Below are 26993 nucleotides of genomic sequence, written 5' to 3'. Positions count from 1 at the left end.
TGCAGAGAGCCTCTTGTGAGTAGCAGTCACCTTCCTCAGAAACCGCGTGCCTTGGGGCCACCCAAGCCCTGGTCTTCACAGCTGGCTCCAAAGACTCCCTGCCTAACCCTACACTTGCATGACAGATAGTGAGCACTCCCTCCTCTCCACTGACCCAGCCAGCACTGGGATGCAGTGTAGTTGTCCCTGCATAGCCACGTACCACCTGTGTCAGCATCAGCATCTCATCCCCTTCCCCCTCCACACACACATCCCTCTCCTGAGTCGTTGCTTTCTGTTGAAGGAGGATGCTCTCTCTAGCAAGAGGCTCTTTGTCCAACCTCTCCAGTGTAATTCTCTCCTGATGTCCCAGCTCTGGTTTTTGGCTCAGAATTCTCTCTTTTCTTCTTTTTTTTTTTTTTTTTTTTTTTTTTCCCCATCTCTTCTTCCCTCCCTCCCTCTCTGCTTGCAGCTGGTCTTGGAGACCTACAATGTCCCTGAGCTGTCAGCAGGAGTCAATTGCACGTTCGAAGACCTTTCAGAGATGGATGGCCTGGTGGTGGGCAGTCAGATCCAATGCATCTCACCAGCTGCCAAAGAAGTGCCCCAGATCATCACCGAGAATGGTGGGTATCCCACAACTCCTCCACCTGTACCACTTCTCCCTCCTTTCCCTGCCCCACACCCCTGTGTCATTTGGGACAAATCAGAATTTGGCTCACAGGAGCCTGAGGACAGGGTTTGCAAAGCACGAGGATTAGATGGAACCCTGTGCTGATGCTCACTGGTGGAGCTGCCCAGAAGCACACTGCAGTGTGATTTGCCTGAATGTGCGTGCACACATGTGCACACGTGTGCAAGAGTTGTGCTGTGACACCAGCACCTGTGTTGAGGTGCTTGTATGAGTGATGGTGTTTTCAGACTGCCACCGAGTGGCAGCTGCATATATCTAGCAAAGCCAAGAGATGGATGTAGGACATTCACTCACCTTTTGCCCAGGCTGGTGTCGCTCAACCCAAGGAATGAGGCTCCACATGTTCTCAACACACCCCATCCCCTGCAGCAGCCAGAAAGTCCTGCAGCCCTGAATGATCCTGCCTGTAGTTTCATCCTGCTCCTCCCAGGATGAGATCTGTGTGCTCAGTACTTGTATCTGTCCCTGGCCCTTACTGCCTACAGCTGCTCCAGCTTTGTTACTGGCTCCCTCTCCCAAAGTGATCCACCACAGAAAAATACCTTGTCTCCAAAGCTCCTCCACCCACTACTTCCTTTTTTGTTTCCCTTTTCTAACAACTTTTCTAGGCACTTTCAAGAGCACCTGCACTTCTTTACAGGGACTTTATAAAAACATCAACCCTGCTGATCACCCCAAGAGGTGCAGAGAGGACACTGCTATTTTTGTCCTTGGCTTCTTGTGAAATTTTATAGTAAAGTTTGTCTCTGAGGATCCTCAGGCCACAGCAAATGAAGCGACACAAACTGCCCCCATAACCTCCTCCCTGCTGACCCCAAACTACAGCTGCACACGCTTTCCATTGCAGGTCCCAAACAAGCCCCTAAAGGGCTGTTACCATTTTCAGGTCCCATAGAGTTATCAGTCATATTTGCCTATCAAGATAGATGCCACAGACTATTTCCTCAGGATGGACATCTATCCCAGGCCAGGCTATAACCAACCAGCAAAGAAAAAGAGCAGAGGAAGCTGGAGGCAGGACAGGAGAGAGAGAGATTTATATCAAACATTGGTTTCCAGAGGAAACTGGACACCTGCACCTTGTATCTACTTCAGCAGCTGATGCTCTGCACCTCTGCAAAGACCAGCTCCTCCATGTATAGTGCCAGGAGCTGGATTTGAGCCAAAGGATGTGTGGCTCTGTAGCACATCTGATCCCTGGAGACATCCAATCCTCACATCCTGTTTTAAAATACATGCAAGATGCTGGCAAAGTTGTTAAATACGAAGCAGTTAAGGGAGCTGGCAGCAGCAGATGGGCAGCAGAGTCGAGCACTGGCAGCAAAACGTGTTTAGTGACATGCGTGGGGTGTGTGTCTCTGTGTGTATGTGTGTCTGTGTTTGTGTGCTTGTACGTGGGTGAGCACGCAGGAGGGCTCAAGCTGCCACAACACGTCAAGTTTGCTTCACCCTGATTGATTAATTAATCTATTAGGTAAGGAGGAAAATAATAGAGGTGAAAAGGCCAGCCAGGTTGAAGTCTTGAATTAAACATGGGTTCCTTCCCCGCCAAAATGCTGCAGTTATTGCACCTACTCATTATCTGAAGCTGATGGGCTCTGAATTGGGCCTTTGGCTCAAAGAGCTGTTGTCTGTCCAGCATGCGAGCAGTAGGAAAGGGGGTGAGGAGATGGTGTGTGAAAGCTGAGGTGCAGGCTTTGCTGTGGATGGGTCTGCTATGGAAATGGATTAGTCTTTCTGAAAGTGCAATGGCTTGTGGATGGTCCTCATGCTGAGCTGGGGTCTTTGTAGCCAAAGGCTTGGATGAATCAACCTTGGGGTGAATGAGATGAGTGAACCTGGATGAACTGTTCATGTAGGAATCTCCCTGTTCATCCACACTTCCCAGACTGCAGCTAGGGAGCCCCTTCCCTGTCCTCACTGTAATGGTGTTTATCCTCCTTGCTTATTCCTCCATCCTGCTTTATTAAGGTATAAAGCATCTTTAGGGGTAGGATCTGAAGGTGGCCTTTTTCAGGCATAGTTGTCCTGGATATTGTGCCCTATTCAGAGATGTTAATAATGAGGGTGAGGAAAAAGTAGATCTTTCTTTATGCCCTCAGGAAAACAGGTATTTTTATGCTTCAGGCAGAGTATCCACAGGCCACCAATGTCTGGGACCAGCAGTCACATCTTCCTTCTGGGGACATCAAATGAACAAGTAGCAAGGAAGAACTTTATGGACAGTACCACATTTTAATAGTCTCCTAATTCTAGATATTTGTGTCCTCTCTTTGAGCTTAGCTTTGTTACTTGATGACTTCAGTCACCATATTTTTTAAATTAGTAAGGTGTGGTCTAGACTTGTCATCATCCAGCCCAGACCCTGCTCCCAGGTACAATAATGTCCAGTAGTGAAGACACACTCTGTCAAGCCAGGACTATAAGAGAGGGAGATATATACTTGTTGGAGAACCAGGGTCTAGAAGGATTTTATTGCACAACCTACGGCTATTGAAGATAGACTAACCAAGGTACTGTGGGATGGCTCCAGGTTCAGCCTGGTGGCATGGTCAACAGGGCTTAACTAGGCAAACAAAGCCATCACACACTAATGCATCTTTTTTTTTTCCCCAGGAGACCATCACATTGTCCAGCTTCAGCTCAAGTCCAAGGAAACGGGTATGACCTTTGCCAGCACCAGCTTCGTCTTCTACAACTGCAGCGTCCACAACTCGTATGTTCATTTCCTTTGATACCTGCTTTCCATTCCCCCCTTGGATCTGCCACAGAACCAACTGCTGGCTGGGGCACATGTCCTTCAGAAAGGTAGTTAGGTGTGGAGGTGACCAGGTGTCAGGGTGTGACCCAGGGTCACTTGGGTGATGGTCAGCATTGTGGGGGTCTCTCTTGGAAAGACCAAGAGTAGTATAGTTTTGTTCTGCTGAGAAGAATCCTTTGCATAAAGACTTTGCCTTGGGAAGTGGTACATCCTCATGTGTCCCTCAGGCAGAGCAGCATCACAGCAGTGGGAGTTTTCCAGGGAAGGGAGTCAAAAGCAAGTAATGACTTCAGTAAATGGCCCCATCATCTCCCTGTTAAGCAGTTGTTTGTGGATGGCTGGATCCTTCCCACATATCCACACCTCCAACCTTTGTCCATGTTGTCAGTCCCACCAGTTGGAATGTGCCCCAAGTGGTTAGAGTGGTCTTGGGCTCTCTGATCTGGAAAGACAGGGTTTGCTGGTTCCTGCATGATATGAACTGAGCAAGGAACACCCACCTCACTTCCTCAAGACCCTCTTTTCCATCCTGTGAGCTTCTTTCCTGCCCTACACCCCTTTCATCTGGGGTTTAGCTGGCATCTCAGGCTGCTCAGGAGCTGCCCCACCAGAGCGGGTTGGCAGTTTTCCTGCAGAAAGACGCTCTTCTAGCAGGTAGATTCACCCCTGAGCAAGGCTGAATGGCTCTGTCCCCACCACCGAGCCATCAGAGGTGCCAAAACCAGATAATTACTGCAGCTCAGCAATTCACAAGGAAAGGCAAATCCTATTTCTGTGTTCCTGCTGCTTTGACAAACAGTGTCAGAAAGCAAGTGTTGAGGGGAGATGGTGGTGTTAAATATTTATGGCATGTTTTGGTTTCTTACTTGACAAACTATAATACACTATCCATTTTTAATTTGGTGTATCAGAGCAAGCACTTGTTACCAATTTGAAGAACAGCTCGTTGTACCAGAGCTGAAAGTAGATTGGTGTGGAGTGAGGTTTCACAGAGACAGGGGAGTGGGTGCTCATCTGCCTGTTGGGCTCAGCCAGGGTCTGCTGGAGGCAATTTTTTCACTCCTGCCCATTAAAAACCCAGTGGCACATAACAGCCAGGAAAATTTGAGCCCTCCAAGTATTTCAGAGCCTGCAGCTGCAACAACCTGAGTGACCAGGAGTCTCTACCATCCACTGTTTGTTTTGTGCAGAGAGTTTGTGATGGCTCAGCTTGGTTGTTGGTGAGCAGACATTGTATTAAATTTCAAAATAAAAAAATAAATTAAATTAAAAGTGTGATAGAGGTATAAGTCAATGCTGTAACACAGCCAGGAGAGATGTTTTCAGCTCTCACTCTACAGCATCTATGAGGCATAGGAGAACAAAACCTTGTAAGATGGGAGAAATGGCTCTTTCCTACACCCTGAGTAGGTGAAATACACCCTCTGATTCCCAGGCAGCTGCTACAAGACTCTTTCCTTCTCTGCTGAGACAAAGAAAAGAAGAATAGAGTTAATATATTGGCAGGAGTCCCATCACCCTGAGTAGATCTCACACTAATAAGCAGTGGGAGTAAATTCCCTGCTTCATCCTGGCATTATTGACCTTGGTGCATCTTAGTTTGTGTTTGGCCTCCGTATCATGTGTGAGAGTGAGAGGATAAGCCAGCTGGGACTGCTGGCACACTGGGACTGCCCTCCACAGGCATCACTCCACCCACCAGCCACCTTCCCACGATGTGTCCTCAGCTCCCAGGGTACTGGTACAGTTCAGTGAGGAAGCAATGAGTTTCCACCCACCTCCTGATCATGTGTTTTTTATTAAATTCAGTATTTTGTTACAGGTAAAAAGGGGAACGCCTCATATATGAAGCTGAGAACTTGAAGGTCTGGCTAAAAGCTGTAACAGGGCGATCAAAACACAAACAATATTTATTGCTACTTTAGATACAATTATATTAATGCCATCTGAATTGTCTAAGTCATTCAAGACACTCATGATTACAGTGGCAACCACCTCAGGCCACGGCGAGTTCAGCATCATCCTGAGACCTGACAGTGTTGGGTCAGTGCAAAGCCCATGGCCTTCTGCTAGTGATGGAAAAACCAATGTTTGCTGGGCTCTGTTTCCCTCTGAAATGCTGTAGGCCTCAAAGTCTGTCTTGTTGGCTGACAGGACCTGGCTGGCCAAGTGACTGCTCTTTCTCTCCTTCTCCAGGTGTCTGTCATGCGTGGAGAGCCCTTACCGGTGTCACTGGTGCAAGTACCGCCACGTCTGCACTCATGACCCCAGCTCCTGCTCCTTCCAGGAGGGACGAGTCAAGCTGCCTGAGGTAGGCAGGGGCACGCTCAGGGATGATCACAGAGTCATAGAAGAATTAAGGTTGGAAAAGACCTCTAAGATCACCGAAGTCCAACCCTCAACCCAACACCACTAAACCATGTCATGAAGGGCTACGTTCACGTGTTTTTTTTAACATCTCCGGGGATGGTGACTCCACCACTGCCCTGGGCAGCCTGTTCCAGTGCCTGACCCCTCATTCATTAAATAAGTTTTTCCTAATTTCCAATTGTGCTGCCTTTTGGTCTGGATCAGACCAACAGTCTACCTCCAGTCCCAACCTCTCCCTCGACTGCTCACCCTCCAAGAAACCCTCACCTTTCCCTCTGCAGATAGGTCCTCTCATCTCTTCTCTGCCAGACCCCCAGGAACCTCCCTGTTCCCTCCCATATACTGCAAGGAGCACATTATCTTGGAAAACCACTGCAAACTCCCAGTACCAAGAGACTGGAAGGACTGGGAAACACTGGGCATAGATCTTCTCCAGCAAATACTGCCTCTAAGTAGATACCTCAGGTGGTTGAGATCCAAGGAGGACTTAGGGCTGTGTCCACAGTGTCAATGAATTTCAGCCATGCTTCAAGCAGCCCTGTGGCTTCATGGGTTTGGTGCCTGATGGCTGGTGCAGAAAACTGCCTTCAGACAAGGCTGGAGAATGTCTCTTTGTCAGTCACTGAGCTGGACTGGACCTTGAGGCTTAACACAAAGCTGGCTGCTGCCCTGCTAACACTGCCTGGCTCCTATTGTAACTAATGAGCACTTGCAGCCAAGTGGAGCTTGGGAAAATACAAATAGAAGGCCAGTTAATCACTTCCTGGTCAGGAACAGTCTGAAAACATCCTGGCCTGTCTCATAAATGACCTGACACAGCTCGTTTGCCTGGCCCAAGGGACCAGTATCCATTAAGAGATCTGGTATCTGCTGAACCACCTGGCACAGAGGAGGCTGCTGGAATCTCCTGCAATACACGTTGCATTTGGAGGATGAAATCCCCCCAGCACAGCCTGCTGGGGCTGCTGCCCCTAACGTGGTCCCCACCTACCCCCAGCATTTGTCCCAGCCAAGTCATTTTGACACGTGTATAGTAGCTTCACACTCCTGTGGCATTCCCCATTCCCTCCCACCCCTTCCTTATGTGCTGGTTGAGATGTCACAGATGTGCTGGTTGAGGTGTCTTGGAGCAGATATTCTGAACTGGTGTGACAATGGTACAGGTCATAAATATTCATGAGCAGGGAGGTTCTTCATCTTCTAGAATTCAGCATTTGCTGTAAACCTGCTGCAAAACTTGCTGAGAGCTGTAGGGCTTAGAATCACAGAAACACATAATCCTTTTGGTTGGAAAAGACCTTTAAGATCATTGAGTTCAACCATTAGCCTAGTATGCTGCCAAGTCCACCACTAAACTGTGTCCCTAAGTATCACATCTACATGTCTTTTAAATGACTCCAGGGATGGTGACTCTACCACTTCCCTGGGCAGCCTGTGCCAGGGCCTGACAACCCTTTTGGTGAAGAAACTTTGCCAAATATCCAATCTAAACCTCACCTGGCACAAGGCTTGACGCCTTCTTCTTGGTGGTGAGGTGGTGCAGGAAGGCAGCCCAAGGTTCAGATGTGGCCAACCAGACAGGCCCTATTCCCTTGCATGAAGCCTTGGGAGAATTTGATCTGGAGACAGGTCTCTGTGCCTTCTACTTCAGAAACTGGAGGGACCTGAACCTCTTGCTCAGGTGGAATTCCCTGGGACACTTTGCCTCAGCTTCCTGCTGTGTAATGCCACCACCATTTTCCTCCTCTGGGAGACTCCTCTTGTGTGTCTCATGTACCAAGCACACGAATCACCTTCCCAGTTCCCACCTCTTGTCTCCACCAGCCTCCTGCCCAAAGTGAAGGGTCTACAAATCACAATGTATCTTCTCCTCCCTCAACTCCTATCACACCCCTGGTATTTATGACAAGTGTTCCCATCAGAAAGGAGATTCTGAGAAGCTCTGTGTCATCCCAGTTCCTTAGGGAATGGACTGGGGATTACACAGCCCCTGGTCGTTACCTAATCTTTGCCAAGATGTTGATCTGCAGAACTGGCAGTGGACTCATTGTCCTGTTCACATCTACCCGTTTTAGCACACAGTTTCTGCCACTGCTTTATCACCTCTGACTGGGTTTCTTTCAGAAAGGTGTCACCTTTAGACTAGGACACAGCTCCAGTCTGTCAGTAGAGACTGCTCTTTCCTTCATCCCCTTTAACAGGGCATTTCCTGATGGGCTTCAGATACTTCCCCTCAAATCTTCCAAAGCCGCTCTGTGTGACATGCATGGCAGCAGGGAAAGGCACAGACCTGACCTTAAGAGATAATTATTGATCTGCAAGGTAATGGTAACATCACATGGATGTTACATTGGTCATTGCTGGTGATGGCTGCAGCCCTCTTGGCTTCTGCAGCAAAAACACCTCTGGCTACAAACCTCTTTCCCACAGGAGACAACATCTGCCAGTCAACTGCTCAGCTCAGGAGCTGTGCAGCTGTCTGCTGCACAGAAGAAACACTTCTCAGCACTAGAATGACTGGACAATATCTGCAAGAATAATGGTCTTGCAACATTCAAAGCTTCCAGAGACACTTTCTGCCTGACAATGTGAGAAATGCCCTGTAGTTTCAGGGTCCGTCTCATTGCCACCTGTGTGTTTGTGGCCCTCAAGGACACGAGGGCTGAGGAAGGATGGCATCACAAGAGCATTCTGACAAATACAGGTTTGCATTCTCTCTGTGGCCATAAAGGTTTTGTGAATGGCACTTGGAACAAATAGGACACATATCTCCCCCACTTCCCTTGAGAAGCCATCTTCTCACTGAGTCATCTCTCTCACCGAAAGGTCCACTGTTTATTTTTTGCTCTTACCTTTAATTCTTGCCTTCTCTGTCCTGTACCCTTGCTTATTGGTTGAGTGGGTTCTTTGAAAAATAGAATCCATTTGATATCTTAAAGCCAAACCTGGCTCTTCATTGCCCACCCAGACTTCCACCCCGTGACATTGCAATGACATAATATGACTCAGAAGGCTGACAGGACTGAGGGCTATTTCCAATGTCATACTCAACAGTGCTCAAAACATACCATTACCTTGAGTGGGCCTATTTTTACCAGTCTTTCGTGTCCTTCTGCAATGCTCCTTTTGATCCTTTCTTCTACAAGCACTTGGACCCCCACATGAGGAGGAGGGGAGGTGTTTGCTACCACCCTGGCATCAGTACCTGCTAAATCAGTAAGCCTCAAGGAGGTAGGGATAGCAAATTGCATTACCAGTGTGGGATGGTTGGACCATCCCATTTGCAGTCCTTCCGTGAGTCTGCTGAGCAGATTAACGTGGCCAGCTTCCAGGATTGTATGGTCTGATTGCACCAAGAGACTTCTTGCCAAGCAAACAAATATTGGTGTTACTCTGTCACATGGACCAGGGCCAGAAATTCCCTCCCTCTGTAATCATCATTGCTGGCTTGCCAAGCCTGCTCCCCTCCCCCACACTGTGTCCTTCACCTTCTCTTGCTGATACACCCACCTCCAGGTGATTCTTCTTCTCTCTCTTTGCCTGTACATCATCTTGCCATCATGTGGGAAGAGGCTTCCCACTCTCCAGATGGCCTGGGTTGTAAATGGATTGATTGGGCTGGACCATCTCCCCTGGACCAGCCTGGAGTACTTTGAAGAGAAGTTTCTGCTCTTGTGTACCTTGGACTCCATCATTTCCTTAGTACATCTCACAGGTTTCTATATTCCCATGGTCTTACCTGCCTTTATTTCAGGTCTTCTTCATGTCCTCTAAGAGGATCCAGGGTTTTTTACATTTTTTTTTCCTCTCTTGTAGTATGAGTTCCTGATTAATGCATGATGAACTTGAGATTGATCCAGTGGGCCAGCAGAAAGGCTTTGGCCATGATCTGCTGGATCCAGAACACTAAATGCTGTTTCTATCTGTCCAGTCTGTGATCTACCATCTGGGGGGGGAGGGGGGCTTTGAATTGCACAGTGGATAGCTGTGATCAGGTAGCTGGGACAGGGCAGCTGTCCTACCACTGCCTGGCAAAACTCAACCAGAGATGGAGAAAAGACACAAAAGGCACCAAGGTGCTGTGACTTCCTTACTTGTCACTCATCAGGTGCTCAGTGAATCAGCTCTACTTAAAATAAAGCTGAATGAAGTAGTTTGGGAGCCTTGGGAAAACCCTAGTTTGCTCCTGGTGAAGAACCCCAGCATGGTCATAAAGCAAGAGTATTTATGATTATGGCACTGAACTCAGTCACACAGGGTTGATGGTGTCTCTGGATGATTTGCAGCAGAAATACTTCACCTTGGAGTACAATTTCCTTTTGCAGCAGCTTTTCAAAAGGCAAGTCCAGTGGCTTGAAATACACTGAGTGACTTCTTGCTTTATAAAGGGGAGATGATATTAATGCTGTTAAGGGCAGGAAGGAGAAGAATGAGACAATAAATAAATAAATACACCGTAGTCCTGAAGCAGATTGGTTTTGTTGTTTTTCCCAAAGGGAGCTGGTGGCAAAAATTAGTCTCAAAGATAGAGGGGAGAAGGCCAAGTTTCTGCTTTTTTTTTCTTAGCTATTCTGTCTCTGCTTTTGACATTTGTTGCTGACCATGGCTGAAGTCACAGTGCAGGCTCAGTGGTGCACCCCAAAGCTTTGCATTGCAGGCTAACACACCATGAATCAAGCCTTACTTACTTGGCACCATCACAGAATTTGAATCACAGAATCACAAAAGCACCTAGGTTGGAAAAGACCTTAAAGATCACAAGTTCAACCATCAACCTGACACTGACAAGTCCTTAATTAACCATATCTCCAAGTACAAGTACTATGTCTATACGACTCTTAAAAGCCGCCAGGGATGGTGACTCTACCACTGTCCTGCTCTGCCTGTTTCAATGCCTGAATAACCCTTTTAATGAAGAAATTCTTCCTAACGTCCAATCTAAACCTCCCCTGGTGCAACTTAAGGCCATTACCTCTCATCCTTTCAGGTGTAATTTCATTGGCCAGACCAATTCCCACCTCTTTACAACCTCCTGAAGGTAGTTATCACCCAGTAAGAGAAGTCAGTGATTTCCTACTGTAAACAGGCTGGATAGTCAACAAGTAGTGGAGGGAAACTGAGGCATGGAGGAGTAAAATCTGAAGGTGTCTGGTGTGATAGAAGCCGCAGAAATATCACCTGTCCCCTCTGATATCTATTACTCAGTACACCTGATTGCATTGTCCTTCTTGTCTTTGTACAGCCCTGTAATGATCCAGCAGGGTAGTTTTCATGTCAGTGCTTCACAGACATCTGTACAAGGATGGGTGAGCTGAGGGAGCCTGCTTGAGTTGATGGGATAAAGGATTACATCTTCTTTTGTGCCTTCTTCTCTAAGATGAACACAATCTTGTTCCAGGCCTTGCAAGAATTTCAGCTTTGTGTGGGGGAAAGAGAAGGGAAAAAAGAATGGCAAAAGCCAAAAGCAAGCTTAGATAACAAATCTGTTATCTGCTGGGTTTAAAAGATACATAATCATTTAATTACCTTGAAGGAGGTTTTCATCTTTCCCTGCTCAGCCGATTTGTGTGTGCATGTATTTTTCTCTCTCCCCCAAACAAGCTTTTTATTAAAAGGATTTTCATCTCCCACCTAAAAAGAGAACAGAGGAAAAGATCTCACACCAAAGTGTTTTATGTCGAGTTGTACATGCTAATGACAGTAAAGCCCACATAAAAGAAACAACTGCTTCAAATATTAATTTGTCAAAAGCAATTGAAAGCCGTGTGAGCTGCATGCTGGTGAGCAGCTGCTGAGGAGCAGAGTTCTGCTTTTGCCTGAGCTTGCTTGTGCCTCGTGCTGAATGAGGGGCTGTACTGGCAGCCTCTGCAGTGGAGTCCATAGATCTACCTCTGAATGGTCACTTGTCCTTCTCAGGGAAGGGGATCTTGGAAAATAGGGAAGAATGGAGGGGGAAAAAAAAGAATACAGGGAGTGGTTATGACATCTCAGCCTCAACTGAGAAACATCTGGACCCTTCATAACATGCTTTAACTTATGGTCAGCCCTGGCGTGGTCAGGCAGTTGGACTAGATGATTGTTGTAGGTCCCTTCCAAATGAAATCTCCTCTCCTCTCCTCTCCTCTCCTCTCCTCTCCTCTCCTCTCCTCTCCTCTCCTCTCCTCTCTCCTTTCCTTTCCCCTTTTTCCTTTCCCCTTTTTCCTTTCTCCTTTTTCCTTTCCTTTCCTTTCCTTTTTCCTTTCCTTCATCCCATCCCATCCCATCCTATCATGCCCCTGTTTCCTCATCATGGACTTTGTCTGTAGTAAATTCAGCAGTGACATTCCCTACCCTGCCCTTTCATCTCAGTCTGGCTCAGGGAGACTTTTGCCTCAAGGTTTCAAAAGACAAAGAGGTTTTCAGGGCCCCCAGATGTTCTGCTTTGTCCTCTTTGCAAGGTGCAGAAGGAAGTCATGGTACCCACCTCCTCCCAAAATGCACCCCAGTGGAAATGACTGTGTGGCTGCACTGGGGAGAGGCAGAGAACCTGCTGGGTTATCAGGTGATCATGGTCAACTCCTTGTTCCCTTGCATGGACAAACCTTTTGGTGATGTATCTTCAGCTGTTGCTGTGGCAACTGCTCAGCTTCCCTCCAGCTCCTGTTTACAGCTTCCCTTAACCCGGCCAGAGAGGCAGCTGCTGGAATCATCAGCATGGGGAGGAGAGAAACCCCATCTCTGCTCAAATGAATGTGTCTCTCAGTTCTCAAGGACTCTAATGACAGTTGCAGTGAGGCCAGTGCCAGAGCGTCCAATCCTTCCCCATTTGTCAATTATCTGCTTGCTGATCCTGACACCTGCCTATCATTAAGGGGAGGGTGTGAGGTGTCGTTTCTATGACAACTCCCGGCAACCTGCTGCCTTCAAGTGCTGTGAGCAAGCAGGGGGACCAGCAGGAGAGGCAAGGGGATCAGGAACAGCTCTAGACAGGCAGCTGCTGCAGGCAATAGAAGTCACCCTATACAGATGGGCTCTGGCACAGTGATGCACACATTTCATGGCACCTGTTTTTAATCAGCAGGGGGGTTTGGTGTTTAGCATCTATTGAGCTCTTAGAAGTGTTTCCAAGCACGTGTGATGGAGTTTGGTCTTGTCAGCATCCTGTCCAGGGGGGAGGTGGGAGTAACCAGGGAAGAGGCTGTAGATGATTGTTAGGATCCAGTTGTGGCTCAGGGCTCCTGGTGGTTTGGCATTTCAGGCAGAAGCAGTTCAGCCTTCATCCACCATTGCAGCCCTTTCCAAGAAATGGAGTGTAGTGGGTACATCCTCTTCAGAAGGGATGCTTCAGATAACAATAAGAGGAAATTAAACACAGAAATTGCAGGCCAGGCAGAAACCTTTCTCCTTGTTCATGGACTCCTGTCAGAGCATGAAAATACTGCTCAGAGTAGAGTGTAAGGCCATGGGTTTTACTTCAGCAGATAAGAGTTTTATTCCTGGCTCTGAGTTGACTTGGACATTCAGCTTTCTGTGCCCCTCTTTCTCTCACAGCCTTTTCTGATTTGGGTAGGAACTTTCTGTTAATAAGTGTTTGCACAGTGCTTAGTACCTGGAGCTGTGATCTCACAGTGGGGCTGTTCTTAAGAAGTCTTTGAGCATGTACAAACAAATTAGCTAATTTTCTCATTTGCAAGTCATACTGACTTGCACTGAGGTGAAGAAGAAGATGGAAATCTTGTGTGTGAAGTGGCTTTTTCTGTTATTTTTAAGTACCTTTTGTCATCTCTGAGACTTTCTGCCCTGCAGTCATCCAAATGGCAGGAGAAAAGGTTGGTAACTCACTCAGTTTCTGCAGTAAATGTTAGCAGGATCTCTGAATACTATGGTGGTGGATCTGCAGGAAATCTGTCCCCAGTGCAAGGCAGATCCATCATGGTTTTCCTTCTTCAGACCTCCAAAAAAATCATTGTAGGAATGGAGAGCTGATGGGAAAAGGCCTTTCTGTAAGCAGTTCATCCTACTTTAACCAACATCTTGTTTTCTTTCAGCTTAGATCAAAGTCACTCACCACATGAATGACTAATCCAGGACCTGTTAATGTAATGTCTAAGAGCAACTCAGGGAGATTAGTTTGAGTGGAGATGTAAGAAGCTTCTGATGCTCAATGCCTGCTAAATAATACTTATAACAGTTGGGCTGCTCATCTTTGTAATGCAAGATTATTTATCCCACAGGACAGAGTGATCTCAGAATGCAAGAGGGGAATATTCATCTGTCCCCACCAACACAGCACCCTAGAAATAATATCAGGAAGAGCTTATGTTGTTTTGATAGCCTGGCTCAGTGCAATGCCATTTTAATGACTCAAGTGGCTACAGAATTTTATGGCTATCTGTACATCTGTCAGGGCTGCTAGAATCTGTGTGGCACCCTGCAATTTGAGGGAGGAAAGACAATTCTACATTCAGACAGTCCAGGGTGATGGCCTGGCTCTGGAGCAGGAAGATTTTGGTTTTCTCCATTGTAGCATCAGCTGCATTCACTGATTTGGGATATAGGAGCTTTTGGGACATAGCCAAGGAGAAACATTCTCAGGATGTTGAAGCTGCAGATAAGAGGCAAAGCTGGAATGTGTCTCCTGCCTTGTTTGGGGCATCTCCAGAAGGCTGAGCCCAGAATCTCCTTTCCTGCCATGTCTTTGTGCATGAGTCCATTTGCTTTGGCTTGGATGTTATCTCATGCTGTCACAGCTCTCAGTGAGGGTGATGAGAACCATGGTATAGTTGTCCCAACCTTCCCACTGTGGAAGCCAAAGTATTATGACCCTTGGGGTTTCTGTCCTGGTTTCCAAAGGAAGCAGGATTGCATCAGCATGGCCCAAGCATGTACCTCCCTTCCATATGTTACTCTGTCACCTCTGTTGGCTTCTGAATCCATTGACCATTCTTGGTTGGACCAAGTCTAGAGCACTGGAAGATACCAAGTTCTTACAAACTTTGTAAAAATGGGCAGCTTTAGAGGACAAACAGATTTTCATCCCTCTCTAAGGAAGGAAGTGCTGCACCTTGGGCTCAGTCCCTGTTAGACACCAAAAATTCCCATGTGAAAATGTTATCATGAGAGTCCCTGTTGCTTCTGAGGAAGCTTTAGCTGGAGAATCACCTTTACACGTGCAATACCTACCTGTGGGCACAAATGTATAAGACACTCAGCTTTGTTGGGGAGGAACATGCTGGTGTCATTGGTACCCACATGGATGAGAAGTAAGAGGAACTATTGCAATGCTCAAGCTCTGCAGCCTCATTGGGCTGCTGGGTTACCATGTATGGATGTCCAGTGCTTTGCTATACATTAAAGGGCTCGTGTACTTCAGATGGAAGTCCTTACAGAAGGACAGAAGGCTGGCTAGGCAAGAGAATGCAGATTTTTATAGTAATAATTAGAGAAAAAATTCATTAATGCTTTATAAGCTGCATGTGCTCTTCTCCATGCTTTCCATGGCTTTGCACAATCCAGCTTTACTATGTGTGTCATTCTGAAGGGCTGTCTTACCTAACCAGGGGTTTCCTTCAACAAATGACAGACTTTGCCCCAATAAATAGAAAATTGTCTTTTCTCTTACACACACACCACCCTCCTCAATGCACACATTCGTATTTCCTATGATTTCAAAACCAGGCAGTTACTCAGGAAACACCAGAACTGAGACTGCTTGCATGTCTCCAGTAGCCCCTCTCTTTTGAACAGATGTACCTAATGACAAGAATCATCTACTATTTTTGTCACTAGTCCACTCCCTCCATCCAGTGACCAGAAGGCTCCTGCTCTCTGGATCATTACTTTTCCTTCTGAGCACGTGTTAGAGCAGCAAAGAGTTGAAAGAAAGCTAATGTTGTGCCTCTATTTAAAAAGGATAAATGTGGTGCTTGGATAATTATGGCAGCCTGACCTTGATCCTTGTGAAATAATGGACCAGCTGAGAAAGACTCTATTAATAAAGAATTAAAGGAGGGTAAAATCATTAGCGTTGATCAGTAGAGATGTGTGGCCTAACTTCAGAATAGTCCTAGGTTGGGATCAAGCTCTCAGCAGACCTGGGTCATTTCCCAGCCCTGGCTGTTTGGCCTCGAGGGAGCCACTTTGCTCCAGATCAATGGGACCCAGCAGTGAGCCATCTGAGAGGATGGCAGTTATCTTCATTTAACTTCTGCTTTTTCAGCATCCACTCTCTGGTGAACAGCCTTGCTCACTGCTCTCTAGCCTTCTCAACACTGAAGCCAGGGACCCAAGAGGCTCTGGTAGCTAAGCTAATGATCTGCCATTGATCTGTTGGTCTTCTTTCTCCCAGCAGTGATATCTGTACACTAAACTGTTCAAGCTACCATAGAGCTATGTAGCTGTTAGAGTGCACAGAACTTGAACAGGGCCAAACCTCTTCCACAGACTGAGCACCAGCATCCAGGGCAACCACTTTTTTTCCAGGCACCAGAATCACTTGTAATGTCTGACTAGAGAGCTGATATTCCCTTCTGGGTGCATGGAAGACTCTTAACTAAAAAGGACCCATCTGAAGTGACAACGATGCAAGGACTCAACTATTCCTTTGTTGTCTCTGCAGATGTTTACACTTCCCATAAATCCTGTTGTTTTCTCCTGATCAGCTGCCTTTAATGTTCTGAGCATTTTCTTCATGTATTATTACTTTTGCTGTGCCAATAAATAAGCACACCATCAATCAAACTAACAACATTGTAAACTTAGGAAGTACAGATTAAATATATGGTGCATTAAAAAATTCTTTGACCGGGTGAGCTTTTTTGTAGCTGGTTTGATTGCTGCTGGTGCTGATGTAAATTTGGGGGAAGTATATCCAGAAATTTATGATGCTTGGAATCCTGCCTACAAAGCATTGACCTGATTCCACTTTATAACCTAATAACGTTCCCTGCCACTCTTTGTGTAAATTTTAAATGTAATTTTATGATGCTAAGAATTAGTGGTGTAATAATGTAAACACAAGGTGAACTGTAACTCACCCCATTCCCTCCCACACTGGGAATGCTGAGTTCATTGCTGCTTCCTTCTCCAGATTATCCTGAGGCTGGGAAGTCGTGCAAGAGTTTAAAAGTGATTCATTGAAAGAACCAGCTTGTCAGCCCTGGAGCCCAAAGCCCTCTGTCTGCAGCAGTGCAGGGGAGCTGCTAAACAAGCATCTGATTTTGCTCAGCTCGTATCACAGCCCTGACCTAGGGTGACCGTGCTGAGGTGTGAAAGAGAAGCTCAGACAACATATTCCAGGCAGTCCCTGCTGCCTCTCATCTGCCAACTTGCTCTTTTCCTGCTTTTTAACTAAGTGAAATCTGATTCTTCTGAAGAAAATTACCAAAAGGCTCTTTGTTTACTTCTTTTCCCTCTCTCTTTTCTCTTTCTTTTCATTCTCTTTCACATTTAATTTCAGTTTTTAATGTTTTTTTTTAACCTAATCTAACTACCATGAGCATCCAGATTCTGTAGTGTAGGTACCTTTATACAGACTCAATCCCTGTTTCTCAGATTTTACCCTCTTGACCTGATTATAGCACAGTGTAAGTAGGTGAGAAAGCCATAGGGAACACAGGGAAAATGGTACATTGTAGCTCAACAGAGCAGAGGAACAAAGGATGTGTTGTATTCACATAATACATCAGTAAATAAACTGAGTATCACTTGTTGTGGGATCCCAAAGGGCTTTGGTGAGTAAGTTATGATTCCCACTCAAGTTAATTTTGTGATCAAGTTCCTTCTGGACAAGATGTCTTAGATCAGGCAAAAATATGGTTGCTGAATGAGAGACATTGAAAAGAAAGTCTTATAAAAGACTCTGAAGTTGAAGCTGAAGAAATGGATTTTGGTGTCAGAGAAAAGGGGAGCTGGATGCTTTGAGATGAGTAGTGGAGGACTTGATGGTGGTGGTTACATCTGGTCCTGAATGGAGATGATTCCTACTTTTCTGGGAAAGAAGGATTGAGAATCCGTTGCCGAGAACAGAGTTTATCTTCCCAGACATGTCTACAACCCAGTCAGCAACAGGTGAGCTCTAGTTTCCTTCTGGAGAAGGTGAAGATGCAGTCAATTCTACCAGAGTTTGTGAGGGAGCTGTATGAAGGAAAGTAGGAAAGATTCCCTCATATGAATGCTCTGGAAGACAAGAGTTATATGGGCGAAGACAAGTGAACTGGGACACCAGTCCAATGTGAAGAATGTTGATAGGTGGATGGGTCATTGTACTGAACCTTCAGGGACATTCTACCTGTTCCCATGGAAGATGCCTACTGTTCAAAATAGATCAGACCCATTTTCTTTTGGAAAATGGAAAACAATTTGATGGGCTCATGATCCCAACCAGAAACAGACATGGTGTGAAACTGTACAATGTAAGGTTAGGAGAAAACCTGTGCAGTATCTCAGGACTCTGAATGATGCATACAAGCTTCATCTTGGAGAAGAGGAGGCTCCAGGGAGAACATATAGCAGTTTTTGCATTACCTGAAGGAGCTACAGGAAAGCTGGGGAGGGACTTTTAACAAGAGATTGGAGTGATAGGATGAGGGGGAGTGGTTTTAACCTGGAAGAGGAGAGATGTAGATGAGATTTTAGGAGGAAGCTCTTTCCTGTGAGAGTGGTGAGACACTGGTCCAGATTGCCCAGAGAAGCTGTGGCTGCCCCATCCCTGGAAGTGTTCAAGGCCAGCTTGGACAGGGCTTGGAGCAACCTGGTCTACTGGGAGGTGTGTCTCTCAATGGCAGAGGAGGTTGGAACTAGATGATCTTCAAATACCCTTCCAACAGTAACCATTCTAGAATTTAATGGCTCTAAGGTCTCTAAGAGAGGATGATAACTCAGTCTCTGCTCAGTCTCCAGCTTTCACTGAAAAATAGCACAGTGAAATCCCCTTGAAATCATAACTATATATGTATGAAGGACCATAAAGGAACCAAACTAATTAGTTCAGGGCTAAGACCACATGGCTTCAGAGAGGCTTCATTGCCCTCTTTAGCAGAAGTCTCATGGTAGCTGGTCACTGGTGATTCACTCAGGTATTGCTTTCGAGGTCCCTTCCAACCCCTATGATTCTATGATTCTATGATTGCTGTGATGAGAGCCATAACACATATGTGAGAGAAAATGAAAGAAAGGGTTCTCATATTTCTGAAACTTCATTATTTCTGCCAGCTCTAGCAAAACACATTTGCAGGCATTCTACAAGGAGTTATAAATAAGGGAAATTAAAATACCATCGACCCAATGAGAACAGTCCATTTCATGAGGTGTTTTCACTGCAAAAGCTCTCTGACTTGGTAACTGGCAAAATTTGGGGATTTGAGGTGTGCATCTCTGCTGATACAAGTAATTGGCAAAGGTGGGGAATATTAATTTAAAGAGACTGACTCATTTGAAAGCATTTAAGATACACAATGAAGCTACATATATAAGATGAATCAACAAGAGTCTGCTTTCAAATGTGCTGCCCTAGTACAGATTAAACTGGATTTTAGCTCCTCTGGAATCTGAACCAACTCCCTTCAGAGTCCAGGGGAAAGGCTTAATTTATTATATGCTAAAGACAAAAGGGATGTGATTGTGTCTTTTCCTTGTATGGTTGCTGGCAGGGGATGTTTTTATTTCCCCTACATCAGGTGAAAATTGTGCTCTTTCAGTCCAGGTAATGTCCAATACAGGGGAAGGGTGAAAAGAAACTGCATTTGCTGCACAGTGCCCAAGATAACTCTTTTTTAAGGAGCCTTCTGCTTGGGTCCTGCAGTGGGGTCTGCTCTGAGCAGGTTGATGTTTACTCTCCAAAAATATAACCCTGACCAAGCACCCAAAGCTGACTGGTTGGTCTTGACAGAGGCTTCAAAATGAGTACAACGTTTGAATTCAAAGCCAGAACCTAGTCCAAGCTCTGAAGTTTTATGCAGCACCTCACCCAATGAAATTGCCTTCCTCCCCCCCACCCACCCCGTTTCAATTAGAAAGAACATTAGGTCAATCAGATAAAGCCACATTGGGAGGATTTCCTCTTTATGGTGCTTGCCTCTTCAATTATCTATAATGAACTTCCTCACAGCACTGCAAAGCTTTTTATATGCAAACGAATCCTGTTTTGGGGCTGCTGCAATCATGGTTTGTTAATGAACTTGAAACAAGTGTTATCGGAGAGGTTACAGCACCAGTGGTGGTGGGGGAGGGCAGGATAAAGCTAGACAAGAAAGACCAGCCTGCAGAGCTGGGATTGGCCTGCAGGTAACACAGTGGACTATCTCCAACCCCCATCCTTCAAACCCCTTCAGAGGCTTTTGTGTTTGACAGACATCAAGCAAAATGCCCTCTCTTGGGAAAAGGCTGCTCAGCTGCAGATAGGACCTTCCTATCCTTCTGTCCTACTGATTGGCTCTGCCAACACATCTCTGTCTCAATTCCTCTAGCTGGGGAGGAAAAAAAAAAATCATTAAGACGTTGCCAAGGTCTTTTATTATGCCAGGAGAGAGAGAATGAACTGATTCAGAGGCCTCAGGACATGTTGGGCAGGTGAAGGGGAGGGTTCAGGGGGTGTTGAAACCATGTAGTCCCAAATGGTATTTACACACAGTATCACTGGTGTGATCAGAACTGGAAACTTTCACTCATGTTTTAACATAGCCTGGAACACCTTCTTCTCCTGCCATCCATGTTTTTATAGGTCTAAATCACCCAGTCTTCAATTATGCCTCACTTTCTCAGGCTGAATATCTACCTAGTGCTGCAGCCTTCATGCTGGGGTGCTTCACAGGGCAGGACTGTTGGGATCAAGGTTGAATAGACTTTCTAGAATGTCAAGTCTTGCCCTTTTATCAAGATGAACATTTCCGTGACACTTCACCATTGTGTTTCAGTATTAGTAGTTCCCTGGGGACAATTCATTGTGGGACAGGACAAGAGCAAGAGCAGAGAACATTGGAACATGGTGTAGTTCCTCAGGCACTCTTGGGGGGCAGACATAGCCTTTTTCCACACTGGCCATGTCTTGTGCATAACAGGGTGTAAGGCAGCTCACACTGCTCACATGCTGAGCTTTCTGGAGCCTCCTCACACACATCTGTTTTGTTGAAGTGCTGCTCAGCACCAGTGTCTCCAGGACTGCAGAGAATCATGGTGGTAAAGCTCCTCACTGCAATGCAATACCACATGGGCTTGCTACCTCCCATCCTTACACCAACCAGCCAGGTTCACACAATGGCCTAATAAGCCTCAATCCTTGCTAGCACATTAAACCTTTAGCCAGATTAACACAGACAAATTGCCACTAGAACCCAGATATTTCAGCTCCATCCAGCTCCAATGACTGTGTGCTTGGCTGTGCTGGTGTCATGATTTGTTTCAAGATGGGCAACTAAACCAATGACAATAATGCTCTTGATTCCCTCCTATCCAGGTAGGTCAAGGAGAGAGATAAGAAGGAGAGAGACTTCCCAGACTGAGAACTAAACTAAACAGCTTTAATTAAATACTAATGATAAAAGAAAATATTATATACAAATGTGTTCAGGAATATGCAAAACCCCTATTGCCTCCCCCCACCCTCAGCAGTTCCCACAGTATTCTCCTGAACTTTGAGCAGTCCCTAAATGTCCTGGACCACTCCACTGGAGATAGCAGCAGATCAGAGAGGAGCTGAGGGGAGAGTTATGAGGGTCAGGAATGCATGAGCCTAGGGATCAATGGTGATGGATAGATGGAGTCCTCCTGGGCCACTGGCCATGAACGGAAGACAAGAAGAAGCAGGAAGGAAGGGGCTTGACTTCTGTGATCCCTGATTTTACATCAAGTCTTACATGTATATATATGTTGGAATATCTCTGGCCGATTTTTCTGTCTAGTCTGCTCCTCCCTACAGGAGGGCTGCAGATATGACTCTTCTGCTCATTTAGTACCTGAGGCTGCAGATTCAACAAGCAGAGCCAGGTGTCCTTGATCTCTCAGCTGTAACATAAACATTCCAGTGTTATCAGTCCATTCACTGGAAAACTTGCTGCTAGTTAAAAGAGAGCTCACTAAAGGAAAAAAACAAAACAGCAAAATGAAAATTTGCTTCATCCTGGCTAAAACCAGAACAGCTGGTTCTGGTGTTAACCTGAGCAAAGCCAATTGAAGCCCATCACTGTCAAGTACTTACACCATTAGCACCACTCTATAAATGCAGATGAGAAAGCAGGTTACTCCCAAGGGCTCTTCAGTCTGGCTTCCCCATTGGGACAGACAGACCAACCTTCTCTGGGGGACTAAGGAAAGTTTCTGCTCTTCACTGCAGTGACATGCTGGGTGGTTACTGGATTTTCTTCCTGCCTCTGGCCATGGATTTTGTTCACACTTGCAGTGTGATGATTGATGGCTCTTGTAATTCTATTCCTCTTTGGTGTAACTGCAGATGTTACACATCTAATCCATTTCTTTATCTTCCTAAGCTCCTTCCTTCAGCAAGATGCTCCCACCATCTGCTCTAACAAGCTCTCAGGCTCTCATAAACCACAAATTCCATTTTTAAGCCTTTCAGTCCCTTTCCCTCCTTTCCAGGCCTGGATCAGCCATTTCCATCTTACTATGTCTTGCCCACATCTACAGATGAAGCTGGCATTTCTTTATGTAAATTCCCCATCTTTGCTTGCAACATTGGGCAGGACAGGCTGAAATGGTGTTGCTCTCTAGGTTGGACAGGGCAGCTGCACCATCACTATACCTTGGTGCCCTACAGTGAGCAGGCAGTGTGCCAAGTACAGCACAGAGAAGAAAAAGAGGGTACAGGTTTTCTCTTGGTATCTAGGAATGGAAAAGCCATAAAAGAGGGAACAACCAGGCACTCATAAGTGATCAAGACAGTGTGATCTCTGCATATGACAGGCTCATGTTTTGTAGCCCAGTGTAGTGGTTGTTTATTTTGTGGTGGGATCTTATTTCATATTAAACTGCCTTGGATTACCCAGGCAAACGCTGCAGGAATTTCCTGAAGACTTGATAGCTTCCTAGAATGCACAAATTTGACAGCTTGTGGTTGTCTGATTGTACTGTGAAGGAGCAGTGTGTTGCTACTCGAACCAAAGCTGTGCAAATTAATGAGACTTTGATTACAGCCTGGTGCATCACAGCTTCGGGTGCACAGACACATATGTGTATGAGGGACTCACCAAGAGGGACTGGATTAGCCACATCCCTTTAGCATTACTGCCTTTGTGATGTGGTGGTGTGGACTAGAGCTCCTTTCCTATGAAGACAGGAAGATGTGCTCTAGGTGACCCTGCTCTAGCAGGGGGGGTTGGACTAGATGATCTTTCGAGGTCCCTTCCAACCCCTAAGATTCTATGATTCTATGATTCTATGACAGGCTGAGAGAGCTGGGGCTGTACAGCCTGGAGAAGAGAAGGATCCAGGGAGACCTCATAGTGTCCTAGTAACTGAAGGGGCCACAGAAAAGCTGAGGAGGAGCTTTTTACTAGGGATTGTAGTGGGAGGTTAAGGGGTAATGGATTAAAACTGAAAAAGGGGAGATTTAGAAGAGATATTAGGAAGAAGTTGTTTAGTGTGAGGGTAGTGAGACAGTGGAACAAGTTGCCCAGGGAAACTGTGGCTGCCCCATCCCTGGAAGTGTTGAAGGCCAGGTTGGATGGGGCTTGGAGCAACCTGGTCTAGTGGAAGGTGTCCCTGCCCACATGGGGTTTGGAACTAGATGATCTTAAATGTCCCTTCCTACCCTAGCCATTCTATGTTTCTGTGATTCTATGATTCAGCTGTTTCTTGGGAGTTAGATACATCTGTAATAAATAGTCCATCCCCTTCTAAGCCAGAACAAACTGTATTTTTAACAGCCCAGACTCTATAGTTTGCCATGTGTCTTGCTGGAGGTAGCTGGAGCTTTGCTCTTTGTACAATGGTGTGTTGGCTATTGGGGAGGCAAGGAATTATGCTCAGTTTTGCTTTATTCACTTCTTATGTGTCATGGCAGTGAGACTGGAATTAGTCCCTGGATGGGACACGATAGCTTTCCTGCTTCCTGATTAATGGAGCACCAGAGACAGCTTCCTTAGGTCCTGAAGGCTGAAAATCTGTAGTGTGAACAGGGGAGATAGGAAAGGATGGTGTGTAGAAGAAATCCTTCCTCACCTGTTTATCTGAGCCTCACTGATAATGTTCTTTCAGTACCCTTGTAATAGGCTGAGGCCCAGAGAGATGCAAAAGCTTCGTAATCAGTTGACGTGAAGCGTGAAGTGAGAAGGCTGAGAAGCATGAGAGGACTCCATCTGGGGCTGGGAAACCCATGTGCTGACTTGATGTACTGTCTCCTTTCTCCCCAGGATTGCCCCCAGCTGCTGCAGGCAGAGAAGATCCTGGTGCCTGTGGAAGTTATCAAGCCCATCACGCTGAAGGCCAAGAACTTGCCCCAGCCACAGTCGGGCCAGCGAGGCTACGAGTGCATCTTGAGCATCCAGGGAAATGAGCAGAGGGTGCCTGCCCTGAGGTTCAACAGCTCCAGTGTACAGTGCCAGAACACTTCGGTGAGCAAGTGCTGCATTTTTGGGAAGGGTGCAGGGGTCAAGGAGGACCAGGAGTGCCTACAGCACTGTCCCAATGAGATCAGGGTTGTTTTGCAGCCCTTCTTACCTTCATGCACACCTGACTCCAGTCACAGTCCAGGAAAGGCTGGTTGGTAGCTTGCAAACTGTCCTTTGTAAATTTTAGGGTGGCTGGTGTTACCACACTGTAGTTTCTTCTCTCCTTGGATCCCAGCATTTGGCCATGCTGAAGCACCTTAGCCATGACCTATGGGCATTGTTATCAGCTCAACCTGCCTGTATCTGCACAGTGTCACATCCTGTTCATGGATGTGGCCACATACTTTTTCAAGCACTAGAACTGACTGCCCAAGGTGGTGGTTGAATCACCATGCCTGGGATGTTTAAAAGACATGTAGCTATGGTGCTGGGGACATGGTGGTGGACTTGGAAGCGCTGGGATGATGGCTGGACTGGGTGATCTTACAGATCTTTTTCAACCAGAATGATTCTGTGATGATTCTGTGATTCTTGTGTGCATCCAACAGGGTTTCAAAAGAGGCAGGTGTTCATGTCAACACTGAGAATTAAGGTTATGATGTGGAGTCTTGGTGATGGGACTTTTAAAGCCCCACATAAACAGTCTGATGACTACCAACACGTATTGGGTCCAAAGAAGGGTGATAAGCTGAAGGCTTGAGTCCAGCCTTCCTCCAGCATGACCTTTGGTTAGTCCCTTTGCCTCTGCCCACTGCCACTCCCCCATCTGCAGTGTAGCACCAGTAAGTAACCCCATTCCCAGGGAGCCTGTGGGTGTCACAGTGGTGTCACCCCCCCCCCCCCCAGTGCCAGTCTTAGGATCAAACACTGGCATATGGCAGGAGCCACGTATCTGTGCAGTGGTGGTCTCTTAACACTGCTCCTCAGGAGTTTTCTCCATGAAATTCATGTCTCCCAGATATGCGCTTGAGTCATTCTCATTGTTGCTACTACAAGATGATTTATTAGTCAAAGAGCTAATTACAGGCTTTAGCCACTTCAGTGCAGCTCTGCCACTCCATGCTGGGCAGTGCTTGTTACAACCCATCACAACATATTCTGCTGCATTAAGCAACATGCTCAAGATTCCTGGCACTTCACACATTTTACGATCTGCTGCAAACAAGCAAATTCCCAATGACACTCTCATTTTTGTTCCTTTTCCCCCCCTCCCTCCCCTTGATTTTCTTTTACTGGCTAGTGGCCTGTGAGCATCCAGGTTTGAAGTTTCACATATGAAGGCATTGCACTCTTTAAAAAAAACCCCATGAAATCAGGAAAACCTGCAGCTGAAGGGTATTATATGGACCTGGACAGAGCCTATAGATATGTCAAAAAAATTTAGCAATGAAGACAGCAGCCATCCTTTAGAATCATGCCTTTTCTGGCACACATAAAATCATAGAATCATAGAAAGATTTGAGTTAAATGGACTTTAAAGCTCATCCAGTCCTAACCTCCCTGTCATAGGCAGGGACACCCTCCACTAGACCAAGCCTCATCCAGCCTAACCATGAACACTTCCAGGGATGGGGCATCCATAGCTTCTCTGGGCAACCTGGGCCAGGGTCTCACCGCCCTCACAGTGAAGAATTTCTTCCTAATGTCTAATCTAAATATCCCCTTTTCCAGTTTGAGGCTGTTCCCCCTCATCCTTATGCTCCATACTCGTAAAAACAGGCATCAGCTTGAGGGAACTCAGGATGACTTTCAGCACAGTTTGAGTGGGACACTGACTATCTCAGCAGTCCTGGAGGGTCTCCTCTGCATCTGAGTTTGTGGTATCCAATAAATGAGCCTGCTTTTGAGAGGTAATCATTACTACTCTCATACTACCTGCACTCTCCAAGAAGTTGCTAGTGCCTAGGACCAGGGAATTGGGCTTCAATGAATGCCCAGATGCAGTTGCTCACGGTGTGCCCAGGTGCTGGTACAACACCATGTTGATTTTACTGTTTGTTTTGATGCCAGAACACTCAAGTCTTCTCCTGAGCTATGCAGGGTGGCAGAGCTGAGTCTCAGGCCAATGCCAAGGCACTCCAAAACCTGGCTGCTGTGTGGTATCTGTAGGACACCTGTCCCATGTTTGGTGGTGTCTCAGGTGGTTCTCTCTCATCTTCAGGGACAGAGGCTTGTTGTGGAATAAACTCATTTCTATTTCCTGTTTTCTGCCTCCTCTCTCCATCTGCCTTTCCTTCTCCCTCTCCTTTTTTCCCTTTTCTTCCATTTTCTTTTGAAAACACTTGGACTCTCTGATTTATGTTCTTTTTTTGTTGGTTTCTTTTTCTTTTTCTTTTTTTTTTTATGAGAAATGTTGTTTCATTGTTACTCTGAATTTGCCAGACATTGAGAGAAAAAAGATGTGGAAGGGAGAGCCAGACAAAAGAAAGAAACATTCACACAGATACAAAAAGGGAACAGAGAAGCCCTGGCTCTGTTTGAGCAGGTGGCAGAGGACACAGACAATAGGGAAGGAGTGCTGTAGATATGTCTCCATCATGATTATTTCCCTTCCTGCCAAAATTAGTATTCAGTCTGAAGCCACTACCATACAATGAGCCTCTGCTCCAAGGGTCACCTGGCTTTAGAAACAGCCATATGAGCTTGTTTG

General features: G+C 46.2%; 1 protein-coding gene across 4 annotated transcripts in view; it reads left to right on the top strand.

The window, feature by feature from the left end:
- Positions 1-26993, top strand: part of PLXNA4 (plexin A4) — a 477499-nt gene that overhangs the window by 352101 nt on the left and 98405 nt on the right. For 3 of the 4 annotated variants that reach the window (XM_051626583.1, XM_051626591.1, XM_051626600.1), the window contains exons 7-10: positions 452-605; positions 3290-3389; positions 5631-5745; positions 24146-24346. In XM_051626583.1, coding sequence (XP_051482543.1) covers positions 452-605; positions 3290-3389; positions 5631-5745; positions 24146-24346 — 570 coding nt within the window. Of the gene's footprint in view, positions 1-451; positions 606-3289; positions 3390-5630; positions 5746-24145; positions 24347-26993 lie in introns of those variants that run through there. The other variant, XM_051626608.1, reaches the window with a different exon arrangement.

Source organism: Apus apus, chromosome 1, assembly GCF_020740795.1.
Source record: "Apus apus isolate bApuApu2 chromosome 1, bApuApu2.pri.cur, whole genome shotgun sequence".
NCBI classification, from domain to species: domain Eukaryota; kingdom Metazoa; phylum Chordata; class Aves; order Apodiformes; family Apodidae; genus Apus; species Apus apus.
The sequence above is the reverse complement of the archived record's forward strand: the minus strand, read 5'-3'. Positions and strand labels throughout refer to the sequence as shown.